The sequence below is a fragment of the Brachyistius frenatus genome, unplaced genomic scaffold, assembly GCF_029030835.1.
Source record: "Brachyistius frenatus isolate BFR_SWC_R1_liver_20210118 unplaced genomic scaffold, ASM2903083v1 Contig_422, whole genome shotgun sequence".
In the NCBI taxonomy this organism is placed as follows: domain Eukaryota; kingdom Metazoa; phylum Chordata; class Actinopteri; family Embiotocidae; genus Brachyistius; species Brachyistius frenatus.
In genome coordinates, this window is record NW_027211021.1 from 32,661 (window position 1) to 54,404 (window position 21,744).

A 21,744-nucleotide genomic window follows, 5' to 3' on the forward strand; every position below is an offset into this window, starting at 1 on the left:
ACGTCAAACGCGTCACAAAGCGAGGGAATCTGCAGAGGAGAGCCCAGGCAGATAAACAGTGGGCTGATGTCTGAGTTTTTGCTCTTTATGTTTCTAGTTTATTGTAGAAAGACCTTCAAATAGGATTTATCATCCAAAAACCTTCACCAATGATTTAAACATAGAGAAATATTGTCGTTATTATGCTATGATTTTACTGGTCTGGCCCACTTGAGATCAAAGTGGGCAGTATGTGGCCCCTTAACTAAAATGAGTTTGACACCCCTGACCTAATCTAACCTAACCTACAGAAAGCTGTGGTTTCCCGATGACTCCTCCAGGCCGTTAGGGGGCGACGGTGCGCGCTGTGAGCTGTGCGCGCGGCGCCGCGGTCGGATGTTGACAGGCCTCCTGCTGGGGCTCGCGCTGTGGGCCGTTGCCGTTATCACGTGTCGGTCTCGAAGTTTCCTGTCACTCCAGAAACAGTCCGCGGCCGCAGCAAGTCCATGGCAACCAAACGGCAAGTCAGACGAAACAAACGAGTCATCTCCTGCTGTATTTTGTTCCGTGTATTTATGTCTTAAAGCTGGTTTGTGTCTCTTTCCGCTGCAGCAGCTTCCCCGATAGCCTCATTGACGAAGACCCACAGAAAGCCCTGCAGGTACAAACAACAACATGAGCGTTAGCCGCGGACCAGCCAGCCAGCCAGCCAGCCAGCCACGCTCCCCCGGGGGGGTTTCACATCAGACCCGAACAACATGTTAGCAGCTGGTTTATTGAAGAACTGGAGTCCGTGATGTTCATGTTTCTGATGTTTAACGCTGGTTTTAAAACTGTAACGAGCTAGCTAAGTGAGCTAACGTTTCCTCCTCGCACCACTTTACTGAATCGGCAGTTTATCGTTAAAAACTTTTTAAAAAAACAACAAAAAAAAACACGTTTCTGTCAGCGGGACAAGTTGTTTTGTTTTACTTCACCACCTTTGTAGTCTATTTTTCTGCATAAACGGTCGTTTTTATGTCTCTCGTCGACAGATTCAAACTGAAGTCGGTAATGAATTGTGTGTATTAGTTGTGCAAAACGATTCATACGACTCACAATCACCATTTCTGCTGTTTCACTTACCAAATAGATTTGACTGAATAATGCATCGCCTCAGCCAACTTTCCAAAGACAGGCCTTTGCTCAATGTTACAATCTCCCACTAACACGCCTCTTTCTCAGTCAAACCCATAAACTGTCCCTGTAAGAGCATCTCTTTCCTTTCAGGCGCTGAATGAGGTCGTCGAAGGAGACTCGGACAACGCTGAGTGGTTTTGTCAGCGTGCCTATGCCCACATACTGCTGAAAAACTACAGCTGTAAGTCTACATGGTGCATTTAGTGGCATATGGTGTCAGTATATGAGCATAATCTGGTAGTTGTGGATTCCATAAACAGGTGATTCGCTTTTGAGGTTTACAGAACTGAGCAGTAATCTGGTGTCTTGGATGAATGGGTATGCGGTGGATAACAAAGATGTGTGTTTTTAAATCTACAGGTGCTGCCGACGATGCAAAGAAAGCACAACTGTTAAAGCCCGGCCTTCCCCAAGCGCTCATGCGAACAGGGTGTGTACCGAGACGAAAATGAGGGAAAATTAGCATTTAGGTTTTAGTGTGCAAGCTCAATTTATGCGACCGATAGGAAAAAGAAGCAAATCGACAGACTTGTAAAGGAAGCTGCTGGTTTTAAGTGATTTCACACACAAGTCACTGTATAAATTTGATCTGTAGACATTAATTGTTGTATTATACAATTGATGTTCCAAATTAAGTAGCACACTTGCTTCAAGTGAAAAATCTGTGCAATAAAATAAAATGTTTTTCCTGTTAAGTTTTAAGTTGTGTCTTTGAATGTAAAATAATTAGTTGATAAAACTGTGTAGGACTTCTAGTTCTACAAAACTACAGAGTTTGTAATTAAAAATTAAATGTCGTTCCACATGGCCAGAAAATTTATTTACAATAACCTATTCAACATGATTCAACTTTTGCGTCTCACAATGGGCCACTTTTATTTCTCCAAGATTATCTGATCTAAGTGTGTGTGGCATGTTTGTCTCGCCCAACTACAGAATAGCAGAGTACCACCTGAACCACTATGAGTCAGCACATGCAGCCTTCACACAGGGACACCAACTGGATGGTGAGTACAACCTAATTTGGCCTCAAGTAGAGTCTCCATAAACCCACTCCTTACCAACTACTGTTCGCAGCAGCATCCTGTCTGCTTCGCTCTCCTCATTGAATCCAAAGCTAAATTTGTGTCCTTTAGCTTTAGGAATATAATGCATTAACTCCTAAACTAAATCAATGTATTCATGTAGAAAATATGTATTAAACCGCAGGAAACATAGCAACAACGTTTTGTTGAATTTAAAAATGACTTGCTTCACGTTGTTTTTTTTAACTATAACTTGTCCATTATATTAATTTATCAGGAGATCTTGCTGGGTACTAGTCTTTATATACAGTATATGTAGTTGATACCTCGCTGCCTTTGCTTGGGCAGCCATGTAAACAAAAAGAGAACCTGTTCTGACAACAACAGAACAAAACACGGGTGACATGCCATAAATGTGCTGACAAAAATTATTACTGTTGGAGTCAATATTGGAGTTTTGAGAGGCAAATAAATCATGTAAGGTGCAGTATGTATGTTTCACCTGTCACCATTGTCAACCTGGATAGTCCCACCATTTGTCAGTATGAAGATCATTTGATTTCATCCATTTATTTACCATCGAGCTAAAGTGACTTTAACTCTGTCCATCAAACTGAAGGCCACTCAAACCGCCTGACGCATGTACAACAACACAAGGATGCTCCATTTATGATTATAATTGCGTAAATATTTTCTGTAACTGACCTGCAGAAGATGATAAAGGAAGTATTAAAACATCAGTCGTCAAGGCATCAGTTGATTTTAATTAACGTATTGTTAGAAGCTTTAGAAATGATATGAAAAGAAATTGTATTAGAAAAGACATGCACTGGGTCTTTTGTGTAGATTTTTGGCCCAAACATTGGGCTTTATTGGCAATTTAGCAAGTGCCTAAAGTGTCTTAAAGAAGCTTTCTGTGGGTTTGTTGTCAAATAAAACAGTGGGATGGTGGAAAAAGACTGAAGATTAATATCAGATTGGAAAAACAATCAGCAGTGTTATGTTTGTTTAAAGAACTTTTCATCTTTTTTATTATTTTATTTGACTTTATTACATCTCCTCTGGTCTGGTAAAATAATCTACAATAATGTGTTTTATGGAGCTGTTGATTATGTTTGCCCATTCTCTCACAAGTCATTTCTGCTTTAGAAATCCCATTAAATTGATACCTTCAACTTCCCCAAGCTCCAAGCCCCTCTCACACAGCCTCTTCAAGGCGGAAACATTGCACCATTATTCCACCTCACCAGTCTGTAATTAAAATACCAAGTATTTGGGGGAGGGGGTCTACGGGGGGTTGCTGCACTCTTCTTTACCGTAATGTTATGGGATGTCTGTTTAAAACAAGCTTTAGTCAAAGCCCTTTGGGTTTGAGTTATGCCTCACTGATGCAATTTAATATCTTCACTAATTTCTCTACTTCGGCCATGATGTGTAAATACTTACTTTGTAAAAAAAATTTTTTTTTAAAAAAAGGACAGAAAAGACATGTAAGCATTGTTTATTCTCTTTACAGTTTCTGACCAATCATTTGAGGTCTGGATCAAACGGTGTGAGGAGATGATTGGAGGTAAGTAGCTCACTCAAATATAAATATTTTTATTTCAGTTCAACCATTTTTACAGTTTGCCTCTATTTGTTGATAATGTCTTTTTTTTGTGGATAGTGAAGAGTCTTTGGTTGTAGTTTACTTTGTCTAATTATTATAAGATGTAAAATGATCCAAGGTATTAAAAGACCAGTTCATAAAATCTGCATTATGGCTGACATCCTCTCGGGTTTTGTTGTGGCACCCGCCTCTTTCCTCCCCGTTTCAACCTGATATCACCACATTGAATGCGCAGCAATAACATATCACCATACAGCTAATATTAACTACTCAACTAACGACAAGCTTCGCTGCTATTGTTACACAGCAAACCAAGTGGAAGTCCACCACAAATGACGAATGTTCAGGACGGTTCTCTCTCTCTCTCTCCTGATTGGATAACGCAGGATAGCAGAAAATGTATGCTCTCTATCCCAGAGTGGAGGGACCAATGTTACGGCCCAAACTCTCTTCATCTGTGATGGCTGTTGGAATATAGAGCTATTTAACACTTATTTTAATAAAAATATATCCCTCACTGCACCTTTAAATATTAGTGCACCATATTGCGTGTGGTAGTTATCTCGCTATTAAGTCAGAAACTTGTTTGAAGTACAATTTCTGCAGTATGCTCTATTTACTCCCTGCTATCAAACACAAAGCTAAATGGCACAGTCAGGGAGCAGATCAGCCCATCTGATCAAACAAATGAGCATGCGTTCACAGTGGTGCAGGCAGAGCTGCTTAGTCCAATAAAAGATGCATGCCATGTCTGGGTGGTTTCTGTTTGCTGGTGATGCCTGGGCCCTCTGGATCATCTCAAGTAAACAAGAGCACGAGTTTTGACAAACACACTTCACACCCGCATGCACACATACTCCCAGGAGCGGTATGATTCATCAGAGTTAACGTTACTGATGTTTGAAAGCTCCCAATGAGACCCAACCCCTTCATAAGCCGGCTCACAGACAGCACACACACACACACGCGCACACACACACACACACACACACACACACACACACACACACACACACACACACACTCGCTCACACCAGGAGCAGTCGTCGTTTCTTCTGGTGACAGTGTGTTTACCACCAGCCAACACACATGGCACTGGTTTTTCTATTGCATGTGGCACCCCGCGTGTTTCAGATCACACAGACGCAAACACACAGCTTTTTTTCTCCCCTAACAGTCCCCCTCCCCACCATTTCAAACGCGACCTCATTAAGACAACATTAACACGCCTCCTATCATCTCGTCTCTCTGTGTGTGCTGCCTCTATGTAATGAAGTCAGTGAATAATGTATGATACCATGCTGGTAAACGGTGTTCAGGCTTGCTGCGGCTCACAGGGCTTTTAATGGGCGTGGATGGACCAGTAAACAAACTGGTGGCAAGGCTTGGTGTGTGTGTGTGTGTGGGGGGGGTGTTTTTGTTATCTCTTTTAGACCCCTTCCAGCATAAACAACAACCTTGTTGGTACCAGTAGTCCTCATGGCTACCAATGCCCGTTCCTAATGAGGCAAAACGTCATTTCATAAGTGCTGGTTGAGGTTAGGGGTGAAGTGTGAATCGATGTTAGGTCGAGGTTTGGATTCAGGTAGAGCTGTCCACAACGAAGAGAAGTCAATGCAGTGTTTTAGCAATGAGAGCTGCCAGACTTGTGTGAACGTGTCTACCTGTCCGTGTTGGAGCATATCTGTCTGCTATTGGGATTAAAACTTGTGTTCTTACAACACTTTGCAATCAATAAATTTGAGAGATTCAAGCCCACTTTAGCCGGGCAAGGAGTGTATTAAACCTTTCCACGTGCAACACACCCATTTTATTCCTTCTCTCTACAGATCACACAGAAAACAGCAGCGTCAACAGGGTAAGTTTCTCTGCACGGCCACCTGGGGGCATTGTTGCTCTCAGCATCGATAGAGCCTGTTGTTTATGCTCCTCATAAAGGAAGCCTTGCTAAGCTTCTTTTGTTGCTGCTGGTTGGTTGTTGTTTTTTTCCTCTCATTTGTGTGTTTTTTGTTGACATTTCCTCTCTAATTGTCATCTCATCTCGACAGCAGACACTGGCAGTTCCATCTGTGAAGTAAGTATATGAATGTAAATCCGCCCTATTTAGGTATCTGTTTATTTTGTGTAATATACCGGATTAATATTCAACCATGCCTCAGTGCTTCAAGCAGCCCCATTCTGTATAACAATATAAATACAATGTGTGCAGACAGTATATGTTCATATAAATTAGCTGCTTTTTGTTATTTCGTATTCTGCATTACATGAAATTTCCATATTGCAATAATCAGATTAGTGGTCAAAATACGAGAAGTCTTCTCGTGTCATCAACTCCTGTTTCATTCATACTTGTGTGTTTTTCCTTCAGGCATGACTGGTACCAAACAGAATCTCAAGTCATTGTCACAGTCATGGCAAAAAACGTAACCAAGGATGGTGTGTGTGTCAACTTCATGGAAAAAGAGGTATAAACACACACTTGAATTCAGTACGGAGGTGAAGAGAGTCTGTTTTCTGTGTGTGTGAATGTGTGGAACAGAGATGGGTTAGCTCTTGGGGGTTTCCTCAGGGGGGCCCATTAGATGGGTCTCGTATACACATATACACTGACACACACACACACACACCCACCCTCCCCACGGACCCAACTATGCCTCCAGTGGTGCCTTGTTAACATTGGCCCCAAAGTACAGATCTAAGAACAATTTACCCTCCCCAGCTTCTCCAACCTCCTAATTGTCTGTAGATGGAAGGCATAACTGATCTTGGATCAGCCGCAGAGCCCTCCAGGGACAACACTCCTTTCTCTCTCTTTTTCCTTTCCGTCTTCCCACTTCTCTTTCCCTCTCTCCGAGGGGTAACTGCGGGGCACCCCAGGGAACGGCTTTGTCTTTCCTAATAGAATAACAAACTGAGTTTACCCCATTTCAAAAGAAATAGTTGACTCGCTCCGAATCACACAGTCACTTGTTAAGTTCCCTCTGTGGTGCAAAGTACAGATAAGTTCATATATTTTTTACTAGGTCAGTATATACAAAAGAAATTAAAGATGAAAGGCAGTGGTTCCAGTTATTTTCCCTGGCGACTGAGTGTGCAGCAGCAGCTGTATACCTACACCCAGCACAGGAATTCAAGTAGAAATGAATATTTAGGCTTTGATAGTTTTGTGGAATTGCCCAAAAGCAACTTTAGCTAACTTTCGAAGCTTTTATCCCCGACGAACTACTTCTTACATTAATTTCCAAATCCGAAAAGTCCACTTTTAGTGTAGCGGAAGGTGAAGAGATTCCAAGTTGAAATGTTCATCCAAAAAAATAACACAATATGTTCTTCTGTGTGGTGTTTGCCAAGTGATGAGCATGTCAGGGGGTTTTGGGCCGTCGCTGAATCCATGTCTCTCTTCAACCCACAAGCCGCCCACCTACACAGCCGCAGTGAGTGACAGGCTGTTAGGAGCTGTCTGACCCCCCCTCATCACTGGTCAGTCTGTGGCTGAAGGGGACAGGGCGAGGAGACTCCTGGCCGTCACACCAGCCACATCAGATGATTATTCTCATGGACATGCCGACACCTTAACACCCTCCTCACTGCTTAACTTTAGTTCAGTTTTGTGGGACTTTTAAGGACTGGATTCATGTCGCAATTTCAATATGGGGATTGTTTAGCATTTATTTAATCGAGCGGCAATTATTTACTTTGTAGTCAGGGTGCTACCTTAAAGAAGACTATTTCAAACCTTTTTTTGATAATTGTTTACTACAAACCTTTATGACAGCCTATGAGGGACAACGGCTTATTTCTGTTGTGTGTTTTGTCTTCAGCTCTCTGCCACGATACAACTGGCCTCAGGGGAGAACTACAACCTCCACCTCCACCTCCTGCACCCGATCATCCCCCAACACAGCGTCTTCAAGATCCTCACCACCAAGGTATCACTTTCAGTCTATGTAGTGGAGTTAGAGGGCTGCAGAAACCTTAAAATCAAGTTTTGACATTAGCAGCTGCATATGGTTTACATCCCAACATGCATTTTGAGTGACGGGTTTAACAGAAGACATGTTCATGAAGCAGAAACGAACTGCACGTATCAGACCGGCACGCTTTCAGAAACACCAGTTGTGTTAAATGGTTCATCGTGCACTAAAAGGTACACCGACATATTGCGACGTTCTCTGTCGTCGGAGCGCAGAGGACAAAATAACTGCTCACTTCTGTCCTTGCTGGGGTCACAGCGACCACAACTGACCGACACTCAGGAAGCCGAGATGATAAAATGGCCCTCAAATTGCACACACGGTGTATTTGCCGGGAAACAGTTTGTCATGTCATGTCTGGAATATCTTTGAAGTTTTCAGAAGTGCATTCAAGTCTTGGAAAAGTTTGGAAATATGAGACATGGATTTATGGAATTTTACAGAATATGTTGCATAACTTGTTTTAAACATATACAGTAGCATTAGATGGTGTTTTTTTCAGATGTTTTTCTGCAGCGCAAGCTCAGCTGTAGCAGAAAATAAATCTGTTTACTACTTTACAACTTTTTCTGAGCTGAAAAACAGAAACAAACAAGGAGAAAACAAACTTTTTAGGTCAAGCTACGTTTTTGAAAGTCAAATAAACGTCATTGGATTTTTGCTCAAAACCATTTGGGGAGCTGTTGCGGTGAAGTTACTCTCAGCAGTAAAAGAACAGACTGTTAAACATGTCAGGGAACATGTTTTATGTTGCACTGAAGAAAATATGATGTAGTAATGTCACACATTGGAGAAATGTGGGCGATTAACTGCACTGAACTGCGGTTCTATCAAAGAGCATCGAATGATATGTCGGTTTCTGTGTATTCTGGGTTTTATTGCCTCAAGAGCGGATCATTAATTACTTTTCGTGCGAGTCAATTTCTTTGTTAAGAACGATAATAAATCAAGTGTCAGATCGCAGTAAAAACGTCAAAGAAGAAAACCACGCTGACGAGAGTTTAAGCAGCTTACTGAAATAGTGACTGATCATTACTCGGGTTACCACTCGGAGATCAACATCTTAATCTCTTCAATAATTTATAGCAGCATTAAGTTGACTGTCACTACCTATAATTCCTTAATGCTGGTGAAGCTTACTGTAGCTGCAGCTGAAATGAGAAAATCCACGCTGGCCGTATACAGTGCAGCTCCTGTGGATACGTGAGCACAGTTCATCTGAGTCGCTAACAGGAGATTCACACGTATGCACAAATCCTCACTCCCACATACACACACAGTCACACACACACATTCATAAGGGTTGTACTCGCTGAGGGTTCCTCAGCACTGTTTAAGGTGATTACGGACCTAATGAGTGGGAAGGGCACTTTTTACTATAGACTAATTAGTGTGTATTATAGAGAATGGAGGCTAATGAGCGTGCTGGCTGAGAGGGTGCTGATTCAGGGCTTAGACCACTGTCAGGCTTTAGCTTGCGGATCAAGTGGCAGGTTTTTGTTTTGATTGTTTTGAGTTCATCATTAAGAGGGTGGATTTGGATTTTTAGGGCATTGATCAGTCCGAGCTTGTCAATAGGGAACACCACAAAACTCTGCTCTCTTTGTTTATGCCGTCCTTACCCAGAAATCTCAGAAGAATCCCTACATGCATCCTCATTTAAAAAAGCAGCTCCTTTGGTTGTATTTTATAGTAAAAAAAAAATAATAATAACTAAATAAAACCATATTTGTCATGATAGCTACATATTGTCACTTCAGATGGTCAAAGCCTGACTAACAATTATACAGTATTTAAGGCTGAAATAGAAACTCGATATTAACCAATTACAGTTTAATTTCTGGGCAATTTTTTTTATCTGCTTTACTCATTTTTTGATAAAAATGTTCTGATTTAAATCTCTATAAAGTTCTTAAGGATTATATACAGTGAGAATCTACTGTAAATTGTATTTTAATGATCTGTATTTCACAACATTTACTCATCAAACTTAAACTCCACTGAGAGAGAAAAAAAAAGTCAGAATTATGATACAACTATCCTCAGTGCTGTAATAATTCCAGCAGGAGACGGATGACCATTATGTGAAATGAAAAAGATGAACACAATGTACACGGACCTCCTACAGAAGTGGAGAGAAGTGAATTGATAAGACGATTAGGAAAAAAAAAAGGTGAATTTCATCATCTACATTATTTAAATGTGCTGATGAGGCGTGTTGTGATTTGTACAATATAAATATCATTACATTTATATTCATGCTTAACGAACACAAGGCACACAAGACGTCCTCTTGTTGATCCCTCTGCTTGTTTGGTACAGAATAATGCGGAGCAGCTCAGGTCTCGTCTTCTCTCTGGTCTTTGCTTTTCAAAGGTGGAGGATTTTTCACATGAAGTTGATTGTTGTGAAGTGCTGGACCGCGGTGAACCGTAACCCATGTTAGCACGTCTAGTATATGCATGATATTTCCTTAAATGGACATAGACGTGATGATATAGAGACGCTCTTGCTAAAATGACCCGCAAACGGTGCCATCCTGATGAGCGTGTTTGATAAATACACCACAAATGCTTCTGTTGAAAAAGTAGCTTTCATAATAACGATGTCTCAGATTAAAAACAACGTGCCAGTGTTGCTGTTGCTCATAGAGATGAACCCACAGGAAACGTACCACCCAAATCTGCTGCTCACCTCCCCTTTAGAAAGCGTGATAGTGAGTTTCAGTTCATTGTGGAGCTGTCAGGTCCCTGCACTTGACTTTTCTGGTTCACTCTCACCGCCCCCACCGCCTCCCAACCCCAGGAACAGCACTAGGCTGTGCTGTAATGGCCACACCATGTTAATAGTCAAGTTCAGTTAGCATGTGATGCACACAGGCTCATAGTCACAGAAAATTAAAAAAAAAAAATTAATATGTGTAACATTTAGTAAGTCTAGAAAAGCCTTATGAGTATATTATTTTACCCCATTCATTTGTTGGTGGAGCCAGCAGGAAGTTTCTGTTCATGATCTTGACTGACTCAACCAAGAAGGATGCTAATACGCATGTTTTAGAGGCTTAAAAATTGCAAAAGTCTGCGGCACGTCCGAGTCCACTGAGGTGCTTTCATTCGAGGTGGAATCTGCTAATCTGATATTTAGTTCTTCCCAATACCTCCATGGGTTTTCTGCAGCCTCGAGTAGTTGATCAAATTAAGCCTGTATATTTTCTCTTAGATTTATATTTGCATAACGTCTCTGAATGAGCATCAAAAGATTCGCTATTGTATTGACATTGAAAATCCCCAACAAGTTGAGCTATAAAATTGCTGAGAGCATCATATATGTGTATATATATATGTGTATATATATATATATAACATGATAGTTCTTTGAGTTTATTTTACAGCGAGGCTACCAGGGGAGCAAAAGGCCAGTCCACGGTCACAGGTGCTGGAGTTACATAGTGTTTGGTGTCAAAGTAGCAAAAGAAGCTATTGAGAAATTTGATTCGCAGCATTTCATACCCCGACGTCTCCATTGTGTGCATTATATCCTCTGGCTGCACGGTGCAGAGTAGTCCAGGCTGACCTGCACAGAAACTGCCCCCTCTCAAAAAACACTTCCTCTCACTCACTTTCTCACTTTTCCATGGCAACAGTAGACACTGCATACCAGAGGTGCACGTGGGTTGCAGCTTAAACAAGGGCTCAGTCTTAGAGAGACCGCAGCTGAGGATGGTCTTAGACTCCCTCTCAACTCGCTGCTGTTACTATCGGTGTGTTGTTGCTTTTTTATTTCGTCCTCATTTGCTGTCTTTTGTCTTTTGTCATTCTCTCCGCGGCCCCCTCAGACAGCCACGCTCTCTCTGTCTGTGTTGCACTGATAGAAACACAAACACCTACCTCTGGGATAACAAGAGAGCGTTCAGACCCGCCTCCTTCTCTCCCACAAAGCTCTGACTGTTCCCTGGTCCAGTGGGCTCCTCGGGTACACACGGCCCCTACACACACACACACACACACACACACACACACACACACACACACACACACACACACACACACACAACACCCAACACATAAGCCCTCTTTGGTAATCGCAGCATTCAGTGGTTTAAAATGGCATCCTAACTCTTGACAGACTGTACAGGTGAAATGTGTGGACACGGACAGCGTGAGACCCCGACAACCCGAGCAGCTTTCTCAAACCGTGGCTCATTTAAATATTTTGGAGCTGATTCTTTCTTCTTCTTCTTTTTTTTTTTTTTTTTTTTTTGAAGCCCAGAAGCCACTGGGGGATAAAAAGCACCAAAATGAACAACAGCATCAGCAAATCAAGTTTCTCCAGATTGGCATGCATCCCTAATGAGCGTTACAAAAAAAAAGAAGAAGAAAAAAAGCGTTGCCCTCAGAGCTGTTGATTCCCAACCAGTGTCGGTCTGTGTGTCTCTGTAACAGGCTGCCCTGCACTCTGGGCTCCACAGTGTTTACGCTTCATCTCCTCGCTGTCTTTAAAGACAACTTAGCAGGGGGAAGCTAAGCTGGGCGTGCGCGCATGTACACACACACCACACACACACACACACACACCACACACTAAGGCAAACACTAAGGCAAACACAGAGGCTGAACAGTAATCTTTCAACACACTTGTGCCATTTAAACTAAGTACTTTCAGTGTGTGTGTGCGTGCGTGTGTCTCGTCTCTAGCACATTATCGTCAGAGCGACCTCCTCCTGTCCTCCATCACGACAAACATTCCAACCGCAGGGGTCACCGCGACAACGGGGAGCCAATTACACACCAGTGTGTTTGATCAGAACAGACGGCTGACGCACACACTCACTCATACATACACGCACATACACACACACACACAAACACACACACAAACACACACACAGAGGCGTGCGCACAGTTTTGAATCCACACTCGCTGCTTCATTCATCTCCAAACTCATCTCTTTTCGGCAAATAGCTAAAGTGGCGTCTTCCCTCTTTAATTTGCACGCCTGTCAACGTCTAAGAATGTTTATATGTATTTCATTTATGTGTCTTTTTTAGCAGAGTTTGTTTTGAAATCTGCCGGCATCTGAAAAGAGAGAGAGAGGATGCTGGAGAGAGAGGGGGCCGATGGTTACAAACACATGTGACAAGCGACACGGGACCCCAGTGCCCCTCTGTAAATAGCATGTGTGTGTGTGTGTGTGTGTGTGTGTGTGTGTGTGTGTGTGTGTGTGTGTGTGTGTGTGTGTGTGTGTGTGTGTGTGTGTGTGTGTGTGTGCACATGTATGTGTAGTGCAGTATTGTATGGTCCAGCCCCTGGGGTCCTGTGGGTGGTGGTCTCTGATTGTGGCTCTGCTGTCACATCCCTTTACGAGCCATCGCCTCGCCTGTCATACACACAGAAACACACACACAGACGAACACACACCCGGCGCCTGGCCTGCCATGTCCCTTAAAAGCCAGGAAACACAGATGTGGCAGCAGATTAATGTTGTATGGCCCAGGAGCACGCATAGAAACACACACACACACACACACACACACACACACACACACACACACACACACACACACACACACACACACACACACACACACACACACACACACACACACACACAGAGCGCCTCAGCTTGAGTTCTGTCACAGTTCGTGCTGCAAAAACATTCATGACAATAAATGGCACCCGGGGCACTGGCTGGTAATTTTAAGGTGATAACATTTAATTTGCTTGGTCTTCAGTCCTTCTCTGCTCTCAGGGAGCTGTCACATCCACCGGACTGTCAGACTTTTCAGTTTTGTCTGAACCAAAATAGAAGATGTAAAAGGTGCCTCAAATCCCGGTCCAGAACGAAGGACCAGAATCTGGTTGAACCAAAAGAGGTGAAATATGGTTCGGTTAGTTTTATGGACGGTTCAGACTTTCGGAATAATTACAGGAAATTGAGGCAGTGTATCATCACTTATTATTACAACAGAAAAAGAAAAAGAACTGGAAAAGTAGTAAAAAAAAAAAAAAAAAAAAGAGCTCTGACAGCACGTAGTGAGAGGAGCAGAGGTTTTAACTGTTATTCGGTCCGATAAAAAAACAAATAAAAATGCCAAGCTTATAATTTATTTTCTTAGAGAAAAATAAGTGCTGGTAGTAACGATAATATTAAAAAAAAGTACTAACAATAATAATTATAATATAGTCGCAAGGAAATTCATCTGTTTTTTAATAATTTTTTTCTCCTTTAAAACAGAAAAGGCTTCTGGCTGAATTGACCGGAGTATCGGAGTACAAAAATGTCGCGCAATGTTTTATAGTGCGCTCGGAAAATTGCAAAGTGAAACCAAAACGAACCAGATCAAATGTTCCCAATGTAACCAAAACCTCAACCTCGCTTTAAGCTTTGGTCTGAACTTTCACGTGAAGACACCCTTAGGTTTCGGGTACTTTCACACCTGCCTTGTTCGGTACAGACAATTGGACTTTTCCAGTTTGGTCCAAACCAAAACAGCAGGTTTGAAAAGTCATGCGGACCACGGTCTGGACAACAGCACCAACATTCAGCTCGACCCAAAGAGGCGGGCCGAGTCAAACTGAACCGTGGCTCGGTTTGTTTGCAGGATGAAAACACTTCATGGAGAGGTTACTCTTTCGGACCAGTTACAGAAAATTGAGGCAGTCTATCATCATTTATAATCCAACAGAAGAAGAAGTAAAAATGAGCTGTGGTAGTACATAGGGAGAGAAGGAGAGTATTTAACTGTAATTTGGTCCGACAGCAGGATCAAAACGCAGCTTGAGAAACGCATAAAAATGCCAAAACTTATAACTTATTTTCTGAGAGGAAAATAAGTGCTGGTCATAATGCCATAATGATAATAATAATAATTTAGTGTCAAGGAAATTACTCTGTTCTTTCATTTTACTCCGTTCAAACTGAAAAGGCTACCAGCTGAATTGACAAGATGATGATGATGATGATGATGATGATGATGATGTCAGAAGCGCGCCATCTTCAAACCAATGAATGCCAAGTAAAGGGATGCAGATCTGTCATGCAAAGTTCTTTAGTGCACTCACAAAATTGCAATGTGAAGCCAAAATGAAGTGAATCAAACTTCTACACTGGAACAAAAACACAAAGCTTGTTCAGAATTTGGACTTCACGTGGTTCTGACTTTTGGACCGTTACAGAAAGCTGAGTCAGGCCGTCGTCACATCAAACAATAGAACAAGAAAAAGAAACGGGAAGAAAAGTGAAAATGAAGCTGCAACGTGAAACCAAAACTAACTGGACCAAATACAGAGTTTCCACAGCTTTGAACAAATCTGAAAAACGTCCGATGCCGTTTAGTTGCTGCCTTGTTCAAAATTAAAACCTTAATAGATTTGCTTGCTACATAACTGGACTGAGATTATTTGAGAATTAACATCAGAAACTGTTCATGAACTGGATTAAACAAAAACTCCAAACAGACAAAAGATCTTAAAGGAATCTGATGTAAATTCACCACAATTACAAACACGTCTACAAAAGCCGTGTTAGGCTCAACACCTGTGATCAGTGTGTCGGTATTGAAATCAGCAGCGTGATGCATCAAACCTTCAGAGCACCGATAACGGAGTCAAAACTAAATGCTGCTCTGAACGGCCTCGTGAAGGTGGTTTGAACTGCTGGCCGTCACGATGAGGGGCGAGACGCAATGAATTATTTAAATGTGGGAGAAAAAAACAATGCACTTTCTCAAAGACTCTCCTTGAAGACACACAAAGTGTTGCACGGAGAAAGTGAAGAACAAAAAGGTGCCAAGTGTGCGTTAACGTCGACTTGTCAGTTTCCAGAAGTCACAAAAAATAAGGGATGTAGGCCGCTGAAATCTGACGCTGTATATGTGTGATGTTGAAGCCTCTCCTTGTCGATGCATGTACGTGGGATGAATAGATGGAGGCCGCGCTGTACTGTTCCTTTTATTGCTGTGGATGTCAAAACAACAAGAGTTTCCCTTTCATGAGCAACATTTAGATTAACCTGATTGTTTGCACAAACTGGGCTTGGAAGAAAAAAAAGAAAGAAAAGGAGCCGTGTGACACGCTCAGGAATATGAATAATTTGGTCAGTAACCTGAACTCTCAGGAGAGATCTTCTATTTTTAGTTCTTCAGCCCTTCGCAGGTGAGCCAAAAAACAAAAAAACGTTCATTTCGGACACTGCACAGATGCCTTGGCCGTGAACGAGGCCCTTTGTGGAGCAGAAAGCGCTGACGCACACCAAAGTGATCTATCAGAGCGCCGCCGCTCGCGTTCACTCATCACCTCGGTGGAGAAAGCTCGCAGCGATCGCACCTTCTTACTTCCCTGGATCTGCTGCCCCTCCGCTCACTCTGCCTCTCTCAACCTCTCTCTGCCTCACTCTGCCTCTCTCAACCTCTCTCTGCCTCTCTCAACCTCTCTCTGCCTCTCTCAACCTCACTCTGCCTCCCTCAGCCTCTCTCTGCCTCCCTCAGCCTCTCTCAGCCTCCCTCAGCCTCTCTCAGCCTCCCTCAGCCTCTCTCAGCCTCCCTCAGCCTCACTCTGCCTCCCTCAGCCTCTCTCAGCCTCCCTCAGCCTCACTCTGCCTCTCTCAGCCTCCCTCTGCCTCCCTGCTCCTCCCTCACCTTGTCTGCCTCGGTCCCCCTCTTCTCTTCTGGCACCCTCATAAATGAATCATCACATCGCCCAGCAGAGCAGAAATGTTCCTTAATTGCACCGACATCACCGGCTCTGTCTTTCACATGCACAGATATCAAACACACACACCGTTAATGAGAGGAGGGGGAGGGGGGGGGGGGGTGCGTGTCTCGCTGCTATGTGCCCTGTCAATGCAGCTCAGTGTTAAAAGCATGTGTCCACATCCCTTCTCTCCTCATTGTTTTCCTCCTCTACCATGTTCTCCTGGTGTAATGATTTGGATCAGATGCTGCTGTGTGGAATTAGGACTCCTTCCCTCCCCCTTCTCCCCCACCCCGCTCCATCTCTCACACTGGCCCTCTGGCTGACAGGCATCTCGTTAGTGCAGTATGTCTGTCAGTGAGGTTTGAGATTGAGCTGTGCCCCCGCATATCCCTGATGTCTCTCTGTCTAACTCTCTCTCTCTCACACACACACACACACACACACACACACACACACACACACACACACACACACACACACACACACACACACACACACACACACACACTCATTCGCAGGCTAAGTTGACGAGAACTCCGAAACAAGACAGTCTTTCTGGCCTCAATAACGATCTGATGTCCTGTACTTTTAAGATGTCACTCTAATGGAAGTGTTATTTTTGTCCCATGCACCAAAGACAGCCATTTTGTTAAGCATTGTTATACCCCCCTCTCTCTCTCTCTCTCTCTCTCTCTCTCGTTCCTTCCCCTTCTCTTCCTGTCAGGTGGAGATCAAGATGAAGAAGACAGATGCCATCAGATGGGAGAAGCTGGAGGGTGAAGGACAGGAGTCCAACATCAAACACTTCAATCCCGGTCAGTCCACAGATTCGGCATTTACACCCCCCCCCCCCACTCACTCACCACCACCACCAACTACCCTCCTGTCTCTGCTCTCATCACTCCGTCTCCCCCAACGTCTTCTTATTTCTCTCTCTTTCTCTCTCTGCAAAGATCAATATAAGCTCCCATGTTTGTCTGTTCTGCAGTAAAATGAGAGTGGGCAGTCAAGCTACGCGAGAGTCTTTCATTTAGTCGGCAAAAGTAGGCATGGAGAGGGAAAGGTACGACAGCAGAATATGACTCAGTATTTTAGCCCACACATTCCTATTACTGACAGGATTAATTACTTATGTAAGTGTGTGTGTGAGGGAGAGAGAGAGAGAGGGAGGGAAAGTTAAGTGGGCAGCCAAACTATCTTTTTCCTGCTCCATCTCGAGGACGCCCCGTTTATTAGCGCCTGTTTACAGCTCGGACCGCTGCTACATTTTAACATGTTATTTGACATCTGATTTTGTGGGATCACATTGCAGTATGTCCACACTTGGCCTGAATCTGTCTGCTGCGCGTCTGCTGCTGTATTTATGTAAATCTGCGTCTGGATTACATTTGCTGCTCTCCATCTCCATCCCTTGTTGGGATTACAGTGGTCGTACTGCATCTAGAAAATATAGAAGTCAAACCACAATGTGACTCTTCGCCATCTCAGTTGGATGCCGGTTAATAATTGTTCGCGGTGTGGATAGATGATGGAAATCATTCGTGAACATTCGACGTGTTGCATAAACGCAATAATCAGCTTGTTTTAATTCTTTGCCGTGATGAGCCATGTTTACATTGAGCCGAATATTCGGATTAAAATCTCTTTAAAATCCCGAACAGAGAAAAAAATGCTCCACATAAACACCTCAATCAGAATATGCTGCCTGAAATCGATGGAAATTTCAATCAGATGCAGAGTTTAATCCTTTTCATTAAATTATCAAAAGAAGAACTGTTTCCTGGAAACGATGAAACTGATCACTGCCTGGCTCTGGTCTCTCTGCGTATGTTCTCAGTTTTGACGTAAATGCGAGTGGACGAACATCTCTTGTCTCCCAATTCCCCCAAAAATGGCGCCCTCTAAGGTGAATCGGACCCCAGCCGATAGTTTGTTTTTGGTACGAAATCTTAAAGCAAACTCCGCTGACGCTGAATGCAAACTCAAACACACGATGTATTCATTATGTTGCCACACAGCTGTTTGGATGAAATGACTCCGGACGTGTGAACACCCGACCATCGTTGAATACATCTCATCCCATAGAAACAATTGACCTGAAATCTTCAATCAGAATTTAAAAAGTGTCCACGTAACCGCAGCTACTGAAGCGTTTTAATCTCTTTAATCCCAATCCGCCTCTCAGATGTCTTTTAACTCTCGCTGATGTGGTTTCTGTTGGTCTTTTCCGACACGGTTTCCTGTCTCCATCAGATCAGTACCCTTCATCGTCCCACTACACCTGCAAATGGGACAAGATGGTGGTGGACCTAAAGGAGGAGGAGAAGACGGAGAAGCTGGAGGGAGACGCGGCGCTCAACAATCTCTTCCAACAGATCTACACCGACGGCTCCGACGAGGTCAAACGAGCCATGAACAAGTCCTTTGTGAGTATCGTGTTGAAGTGACGCGCAACTTTCGTCACGCTGGGAAGTCGCTGTTGTTAGCGGCAGTTCTTCTCAGCTCACTGAAGAAAAGCTTTCTGGTATTTGTCAACCTTTCTCCTATTGGTCAATAATAAGTGCGCATCACCACCTCCGCTGCACAGATTTGGGAAGAACTGAAAACAAAGTCTATCGGGGGGTAACGCGCGCCTCACTGTGGGTAACCATGTAGACACCTACCTCAAATAAATCAATACAAATTATATCTTTATAACTAGACCAGGTCATATCGGAAATTTCTGAATGATATTTATCTTCATGTTTTTCTAATGTTTCAGATTCATCGTAACTCATCATTGTGTCGCACTTCTGCAATCTGAGGCTCGAAGTTTTGCCATCTTATTGATATAAATCTCTACTATCGGTTACGTCATTTAAACACTCACACGAACGCTCTTCTGATGAATCACAATTGTAATCATTCACACAATGGATCTGCTGCTCGTCTTTTTCTTTGCAGTTGTTTCTCCTGCCGGAAAATTAGAAGAAAGAAAGAAACCGGAGCGTTCGAGATAAATTATAGATCCACATAAATAATTTCAAACACCTGTCTCTGAGTCTAAACAGAACAACACAGATCTTTGCACTTCGAAAGAAAAAGAAAGACGTGCTATTTTCACTAACTGCTCAGGGGTGTACCCGGGAAACGAGTTGGCTACCCGAAGTATCTGTTTGGGTAGACAACCAGCCAACTATCTATTCATCTGTAATACATATTTCATACTTTACTTTAGATAATTGTTCTGGAACAATTACATCCATGGCAGCAGCTCTGTGAAGCTGCGCAGCAGCGCTTTAAGCCAAATGTGATGCTAACCAGGTCCCTGGTGCTGGCATGTTGGAAAGCTTACATCTGCTAAGTGGTGCACACGGAAACTGATGGGAGTTAGTTTTAGTCAAAAATAAATATTGATGAGTATTGAATAAAGTTTTGACTTGACGATGTCACTCGATTAAAAGTTACAAGGTGACCAAAGTTGTAACGGTTCATCCTGAAGAACACGTGAACGCGAGTACCAAATAAGTCCACCCACCTACTGCGGAAACCTGACTGCACCAAAGGGCCTGTCAATCAAACAGACACGCCCCCAAAAACACCTTTTTGAGGCCTAATATCTAATAAATGAAGAGATTAATTTTTAGATGGACTGCCAGAAAACTAATAAGAAGGCGTGACTAGCCAGCAACACCATAATAGCTTGTGTATAAATACCGTCTTTGTATTTCATGAGCGAGGTTGAATGGGAGTCTACGGACTCGGGTCCTTTTTGAAACCAATCTCTAGTGGCGCTCGGTGGTATTACAATTGAAGACACATCGCATTGGTCTTATTGTTCACTTTTATTTACAGTCTTAAGTTTGTGACTTTTTAGTTCAAAGTACATTTAAGCTGATGGGGTGCTCAATCAACCAATTTAACTTTAATGTGCCCCAATTCTTAGAATAGGACTTAGAAAATTACATAATTTTCCTTTAACGAAAAGCTACATTAGTTTTTATTTACACAATTTCCATAAATTGAATGTGTCGCATGCGATGTTGACTGAGCAGTAACAGATTGTCTAGTTAATGAGCTCCTCTAAGTGCTTTTAAGTGTGAGGAAGGAAGCGTGTACGATTGTATTTGCGTGTTGATTGGAGCGTGTCAGCAGTCTGTGTTGTGAAGGATCTCAATGTTGGAGCACAACTTTCCAACATGCAGTCTAAAGCTGACGGTCTTCAAACATTCACGTCACGTAGTCCTTTCTGCATTTGGCTTGAACATCCCAGAGCTCGTGACCTTTAGGAGAGGAAAGGGCAGCTTCCACGGAAATCAACATTTTGAATTCTCCGACTCTTCGGCTTGTTATAAATAATAAAATAACGCTTATGGAACCGAAGGTGCTGCAGTGGACTTATCTGAGCCTGAAGAATTCTGAAGCAGAGGGAAGTTGTTGCGTAACTACTAATGAAGCTACGGACCGTTCCACTCTCATGATTTCTGCCCGTGTCTCTCTCCTCTCCCCCTGCAGATGGAGTCGGGTGGTACGGTCCTGAGCACCAACTGGAAAGATGTGGGCAAGAGAAAAGTGGACATGAACCCGCCGGATGATGTCGAGTTCAAGAAGTACTGAGCTCCTCGCCCTCTCTCTCTCGACTTCCTTGTTCCCCCTCCACCTCCGTTTGACATCGTCTTTCTTCACACTCGTCCATCTGAGCTCCAGTGGGGAGACCTCTTTGCTCCGCAGCCCGGGTGGCCGTCCACTTCCTCTCTCCTCCGGTGTTTTGGTGTTTTCACTGAGTCCAGAGAGCCACAGCTTTCTCACGGTCAAACATGGCTCTGCAATGGCTCACGAGCAGATGGGGTCAGTTCAATTCAATAATCTGTTGAATGGTTTGATTTACATTTTCAGATTTTTCTGACGTACTGAAAAGGGAACTAAGGTCTTGCTGCAGATGTGACTGACCGACCTCACGTGTTCCCGTTCAACCTTCAGATCCGTTTTGTTTTTCTTCTTTCCTCTCCTGGTTTCCTCTAAACGCCCACAACCTTTCTATTTGGGAGACTTTCATGACTTGCTATTATCAGCACTTGAGAAAACTGTAAAGTTCCTAAAGATAAGAACCCTGTGGGATGTTTAAATGATAACTCTGACTGCGTTTCTTGGCTCATTTTCTCCCCCCTGTATACCCAATTAAAAAGTCAACAGCAACACTTGGCAAACTGACTGTGTGACATGTCAGCCGATGGCTTAGCACCGGTCGTTCCCGCAGTGCGACTCAAAGCTTCAGTGTAAATAAAAGATTTGTTGTTTGGCTCAAA

At 43.1% G+C, this 21,744-nt stretch overlaps 1 protein-coding gene across 1 annotated transcript; it reads left to right on the forward strand.

Annotated features, from left to right (window-relative positions):
- Nucleotides 1–394: 394 nt before the first annotated feature.
- sugt1 (SGT1 homolog, MIS12 kinetochore complex assembly cochaperone) lies at nt 395–21,744 on the forward strand. The gene is made up of 13 exons (XM_069725414.1): nt 395–499; nt 592–640; nt 1,249–1,339; nt 1,519–1,588; nt 2,095–2,165; nt 3,700–3,753; nt 5,622–5,650; nt 5,844–5,866; nt 6,161–6,257; nt 7,614–7,721; nt 17,184–17,274; nt 18,713–18,885; nt 20,954–21,744. The coding sequence occupies exons 1-13, from the start codon at nt 486–488 to the stop codon at nt 21,053–21,055; spliced, it is 972 nt and encodes a 323-aa protein (XP_069581515.1). The 5' UTR covers nt 395–485; the 3' UTR covers nt 21,056–21,744.